The 6,497-nt window shown below is 38.4% G+C and overlaps 1 protein-coding gene across 1 annotated transcript; it reads right to left on the bottom strand.

Annotated features, from left to right (window-relative positions):
* Positions 1–1,500: 1,500 nt before the first annotated feature.
* mapk12b (mitogen-activated protein kinase 12b) lies at positions 1,501–5,799 on the bottom strand. The gene is made up of 12 exons (XM_017493820.3): positions 5,449–5,799; positions 4,436–4,565; positions 4,258–4,316; positions 4,037–4,148; positions 3,881–3,910; positions 3,360–3,407; positions 3,159–3,273; positions 2,720–2,791; positions 2,439–2,518; positions 2,262–2,340; positions 1,988–2,161; positions 1,501–1,781 (listed from the first exon to the last, which is right to left on the bottom strand). The coding sequence occupies exons 1-12, from the start codon at positions 5,763–5,765 to the stop codon at positions 1,705–1,707; spliced, it is 1,293 nt and encodes a 430-aa protein (XP_017349309.1). The 5' UTR covers positions 5,766–5,799; the 3' UTR covers positions 1,501–1,704.
* Positions 5,800–6,497: the final 698 nt, after the last annotated feature.

Here is a 6,497-nt window from a genome sequence, read left to right on the forward strand (position 1 = left end):
GATAGATGATGTGGTATGCGTTGGATCATGAGCCTTTCTTTTCCTTCTCCATATTATTCTCTTCTTATCATGCTGGTACAAGTTAATCTTGTTCTAGAACTGGTCTGGGGGTTTTGGTTTTGTTTTTTACAGTTGTTTTTAGCAAAGTCTAATCTGGCCTTTCTGTTCTTGAGTGTTACCAGTAGTTTGCAACTTGAGGTAAACCATCTGCATTTACATTCATGAAGGCGTCTCTTGACTGTAGACTTTGTAGACTTTGACAATGATGACCCCCCTCCAGAGTGTTCTTGACTTGACTAGATGCTGCGAAGGGGTTTTCCTTTAACAAGGAAAGAATTCTGCGTTCAACCACTTCAGTTGTCTTCTGTGGTCTTCCGGGCCTTTTGGTGTTGCTGAGCTCGCCAGTGCATTCCTTCTTTTTAAAAGTGTAGAAAATAATTGCTTTGGCCACTCCTAAAGTTTCTGCTATCTCTCTCATAGGTGTATTTAGTTTTTTTCCAGCCTAATGATGGTCTCCTTCACTTGTATCGACACCTCTTTGGACCGCATATTGACAGTTCCAATGAACAGCTACCGAATGCAAATTTTATGCTTGGAATCAACTCCAGACCTTCTATCTCCTTAATTTGTCATGAAATAACGAGGAAACACGCGACACCTGGCCATGAACTGCTTATCAGGCAATTGTCCAATTACTTTTGACCCTGTGAAAATGGAGGGACTAACATTTTTACAGAGTCCCTTCATTTTCACAGGCCCAAAAGTAATTGGACAGTTGACTGATAAGCAGTTTTTATTTGCTCTAATTCCTAAACAGTTAATGCAATATTTTTGTTAAACCCCTTACATTGAAGCTGAAAGTCTACACTTCAGTCGCATCTTGATTGCGTCATTTCAAATCCATTGTGGTGGTGTACAGAGACAAGATTATGGCAAGTGTGTCACTGTCCAAATACGTATGGACTTGGCTGTATACAGGTGTGTCAAATAAAATTTCACCGAATGTGTTTTGAAGGTTTAAAAGCACATTTCATGTGAAGTCTGACAGTTCTTTTTTGGCGATTTGTAAGTTGCGCAAATGTTGACTCTTCTCATTACTTTCAAATTAGTAGACAAAAGAAAGTAATTTATTATTTAATGAGTCATTGAAGGAACTAATATCTCCACAACACCGGTTCAAACAGATGACTCATGCACACGACGACAAATCAGCAAACTTTTGTGTGACTGTTTAAGAGAAAATCAACGTGACTGCGACTGTAATACTGTTTACCTTGTTTAATGTTTCTTATTTGATTGGTTTCGTGAGAAGAAATTATTGCGTTATTGCCTGTCTTGCCCTCTGCACTCCCTTTTAAAACTTGATTAAGTTACAGTATAGCATTGTCACTTGCTTCTTTGGCACAGGCCAGTGTTGACTAGAAAACATATTGATTTTTATTAAATTATATGAAGGAATGAACTACAGGAACAAAATAATCGTCCACATTAAACATGGACTGACTTAATGATACTGTACATTTTATTCAGAAATTGTTTCACGTCTTTCTAAATCGCTTAATAAAAATATACAAGCTGCAGGAAGAACACAAACAATCTGTATACAAAATATCATTTTCAAGAAGTTCTATGTTTTCTAGCATACACGTAGTTTGAATTGCAGTTTTTCACTGGTGTAAGACACTACTATGTGTGTGCATCCACTCAGAGAGAAGTGTCTTTGGAGTCTCGGAGCTCTATGAGCGGTGGCTGGAAGGACAGGATCTCTGTAAAAGTGTGACCTGTAGAAAAGACATGGATAATATGATCAGTTCTGATAAATACTCTGGCTAGCTGTATTGTCATTATTTATTGACTTCTCTTCTGGCTGACTTCTTCTCTCTTCTCATATAATTGTTAATTAGACATTTCACCATTTTCCTCATCCATTCCTTCATTCCCCGATTTCCCAATGTTCTTTACTTTCAACCTCCGTCCCTGCTCTTACGTTTCCACTGCTCGAGAGGCAGGTCAGCGTTGTCCATGGAGTGGTCGTAGGGCAAAGCCTCCGTCTCTTCTTCAGGCTCCCGAAAGTCTGCAAACATGGGAAGCTCCAGAGCCATCGAGGCACTCACACGCTTGTCAGGGTCCAACACAAGCATCTTGTCCATGGTACTTACCACTTAAAGAAAGACATAGATATCCCATACATGCAGTTTAACTGGTGCTGTTGCTGGAATGAAAAAAATATGTTCATTTTGTACATGTATGGATTTACTCACCATCCGAGCTGTATTTAAAGAAAATAGAGTGCAAGTCTTTCTTCGGCACTTTAGGCAAACTTCTGATGTAGTTTTTGGCCTGAAAAAGTGACACGGATATAAATACAAAATGCCAATAATGGTATCGTTGTGTTTTTGTTATGTTTACTTGGCCATGTGTGTTTTCACACCACTCACATCCTGACTCTGGAGTTTCATGATAAAGTCCTGTGCTGGTGTCCCTGTGATTTTCATAATTTCTCTCAACTGGTCCAAATCTATAGCTCATTGTCAAGGATGAATTCACATGGAAATAAAGGTTCCACAGGTCGAGCTAGGAAGTCGGCCATTTTGGATCTACATGCTGCCAACTGAAGTCAGTTAGTCACTGCAGCCGTATGTTTACACTGCATACGTAAACATAGATATTTTTTTCACGGGGTTTCATTGGTTGGTGTATCATGATGTAGAAAGGATACGGTCATTTCCTTTGAAGAGTGGCCTTCCAAGAAGCATCTCTGCCATGATACAACCAACTGACCAGATGTCAACTGCAAGACAAAGGAACAGCAACAACAGGATTTAATAAGATAAGTAAAGCAGTTTTTCATCTCTACAAAGCATCACTTGTGGTTAAATATGCTTCTTATTATACTGTCAAAGAATATCAAAGCTAGAAGTAGGGTCAATCAGAGGGCAAAACCATAGTAAAGAAAGACTGGCTTTTTACTCTTTAGACTTTTTCAGCCAGTGGGTCATGTTGTTGAAAAATGCAAGCTATTTTCTTACTGTTTCTTCTTCAATACTACTTCTGACCTCGATTCATTAAAAATTCAATGCAGGGAGAAACTTCACAGACCAACAGTAACGGGTCAGTGATAAGAGAACCTCCATATACAGTTGCCACAATAAGTTTACCTGTCTGTGAGTAGTGCATCCAGTTCAGGATGACTTCAGGCGCCCTGTACCACCTGGTCACCACATAACCAGTCATCTCTGAGTCTGCCTGCCTGGCCAGCCCAAAATCCAGAATCTGCAAGTGTAATATATATATATATGTGTGTGTGCGTATATATATTTTTTTAACTATTCTGTTTACATTTTTTGAAAAATGATTACCTTCAGTTCACAGTTCTGATTAACAGCCAAGTTCCCTGGTTTTAGATCCTGTTGAAGATCAACGAAAGAAGACACATAACCTTGTGGTTATTAATACATACTGTGCACACACGGCAAAAGGCTAAAACTGCATATATATATATATATAGGTGTTGCAAGAGCTGCATTCGCATATTGGAGCCCGAATGGCTTTCATGGTTTATGAAAAAAAAAAATACTCCTTGCATGTCGTTTTAATGTGTAATGCTATAATTTTCCAGTGAGATATTTATCACTCTTATTCTCATACACAATGCAGCAAAATCACCGGAGTAATGATTTTCCTAAACTGACCGGTCTGCACAGTCAAATTATTTCTCCCAAAAGACACGTTTATCACGTTTCGTCCGACTTCAAGATCCATTCAGAGGAAGAAAAAGACAGAAGAGCTATAGACATAGAATGAATGTGGGTGTTGAATGGAGTGGCCATCCTTCCACCCAGCCCCCACGCATATAATTAACATGTCAGAGGTCACATACTCTGTGAATGATCCCAGCAGAATGAATATACTGCGGAGAAAGAGAAGCAACATGTCAAGATCTAGAAAACACAAAAGAAAATTGCAACACATTCTGAAATTCTGTCGAAGGTGAATAAAATGCATGCGATTTTAAGTGTGCATGAGTATCTCTAACCTTCAGCCCCCTGAGCATTTGATACAGAAGAAACTGCACTCGGTCTTCAGACAACTTTTCCATCTTCATAAGCTTCCCAAGGTCAGTGCCCATGAAAGGCATCACTAAATAACTTCCAGAAGGGGAACAAGAGAAGCAATTGTGATACTCAAACGGCAAGACTAGAAATGTGTATTCTCTACACTGAATGTTAAATTTAAGAAATATATATATAAACACACAAGTCGTGGAACCTGTCCAGCGACAGTTCAGCCGTGAAGACGTTCAACAGTCCAATGACCTGTTTCAGACAATAAAAATGAGGCACTGATATTTATCACGCAACGTTCTTCAGCGAGAGATTAGAAAAACATGCAAGTGGTTATAATCAATGACCATTTTCCAGTGCTTTTCACGTACATTCTCATGCTTCATGTGTTTGACTAGTCGCAGTTCTCTGTAAGCGCGCTTGGCAAAGAGTCGAGACTGGAAGGGGCGATGGAGTTTCTTGATAGCGACACGTATGCCTGTCTTCCTGTCGATGGCAGAGCTGTGAAAGGACAGAGGATGATATCTGACCCACTTTTTAACCTTCAGACGTTAAGTCAATTTAACAAGTATGTCCTTAAACATTCATGCAAACACAGTGACGCTACATACTTTACTAGTACATTATTAGTGTTCTGCAATGGTTCTTTGGAGAGTTGAGGGTTCTTCCTTTCGTAAAGGGGTTCTAACTCAGAGTCATGTCTAACAGGGAAATCCTGTGTTACAATGTCCTTTTTTTTTCAAAGAAAATAGGTTATGACAGCATGTCAGGATTTATTTATTTATTTATTTTTGGCAATATGGTGATTCATATGGCAATATGCAAAGTATTAAGACATGTAAGCTATCCAACACTATAACTGATACAGGTCCAATAGGCAATGCATTTACAGGCTCAGACTGGGGTCTAATCTTCACCCATTTACAGTGAAAGGTTGAACTTGAAATGGAAACTAATGCACCTATTTAAATGCTCTTTGCATTGTATGCATAACATTACTAAACAGACTGATGAAGTTTCCTGGCTAGCAAAGGTCATATAACTTTATAAGATACAACTATGTTCTGTTTTTTTTGGGTTTTTTTTAATCCACTGGGGGTTTGTTTGTTTGTTTGTTTGTTTGTTTTTCAAGTAGTGCAACAAACTTTTTTTGTTTCATGCGCCATGCTGGAAGAATGTAAAAGATTAAAAAAATGCGCATTGCACTTTGAAAAAGAAACAAAAATGAAAACTGGTCCCTTGTCATTTTTCTGGGAATGATCTAAGCACATTGTTTAAGAGAGCTGTGTTTACCCTGAGCTTTGTCTCTCAGCTCAGTGAGCCACTACGTGTTAAAATGACAAAAGGCTGCGTCGGCGTCTTTGCGTAAAAGCAGTGAACTCACCAAACCGTTCCGTACGCGCCGGTGCCCACTTGGATGAGATCTCGATATCTTTCCGGTACATCCCAAACTGTTTTGTTGATCTCTTGGCGGTAAAATCCGGTCCTTATACAGAGTGACATGTTGTCGGAAAAGTCAAAGTGTGGTTTTGTCTGCGTTCTTTCTCCTGGGTTCATCTGCTCCCGACCACCCGCAGACACCCAAATACGAGTGCGCAGCAGACTGCAGGGCCACAGGGGGGGGTTTAATATCCTCTGCACTTCACTCGCATCTATACAGTAGCTATAAATCTTTCTCATGAGAACAAAAGCAGTTTGCATTTAAATAAATAAATAAATATACAATTTTGCCCTTTCAAATTCTGACTTTTACAGACATGTGAAAACCAATTCGTATTATTATTATTATTATTATTATTATTATTATTATTATTTAACTTTATAAAGTATTTTGTATATTTTATTTTTAATCCCAGACATGCACTTGATTAATACATCATTTATCATTTATTTTAGCCTGAATACAGGCTACTAAACCCATGTGACTTTTGTGAGGGGGATGGTTGGATTGCTCACAATTTGAATAGCAGGGCTCTCAACAAAGGCCCAGTAATTCTTCTTGTCCTTAAAGAACCCCTAAAGGGTAATTGTTTTACAAGCATGAACAGAGATTGTGAGGGAAACCAACAGCACGACAAAGTTTTGTCGCATCCCGTTTGTCCCTGAATGCACTTTGGGAATCAAACTCATCAAACCAACATAAACAATAAACCAGCTAGTACTGACCACTATTGTTTCCAGGTACTGATCATCTACATGATGTTTTAGTGATACATCGAATCTTTCTTAAACCACATGTTGTGTTGTGCAAATCAATAAAAATGATATATAAACTTGATAATAAAAGTAGAAGACTTCCTACTCCGTGCTATAGAGACAGTGATATGAAATCCCAATTTATAATGAAATAAAATTAAATGTAAAAAACATTAAGACAAAACTAGTACTGTACTAACAGCTATACAAACTAAAAAACCTAATTCACTAATATTG

Source organism: Ictalurus punctatus, chromosome 19 (genome assembly GCF_001660625.3).
Source record: "Ictalurus punctatus breed USDA103 chromosome 19, Coco_2.0, whole genome shotgun sequence".
Taxonomy (NCBI): Eukaryota; Metazoa; Chordata; class Actinopteri; order Siluriformes; family Ictaluridae; genus Ictalurus; species Ictalurus punctatus.

Excerpts from the sequence above, each read along its gene's own strand:
- mapk12b (XM_017493820.3), bottom strand. The coding sequence starts at position 5,765 with ATGCAAACTGCTTTTGTTCTCATGAGAAAGATTTATAGCTACTGTATA. Across the intron at positions 4,149-4,257 it reads CTGGACAGGTTCCACGACTT|TTATTTAGTGATGCCTTTCA; the intron begins GTGTGTTTATAT and ends CCCTTCTGGAAG. Across the intron at positions 2,792-3,158 it reads GATGCACTACTCACAGACAG|TTGACATCTGGTCAGTTGGT; the intron begins GTAAACTTATTG and ends TTTGTCTTGCAG.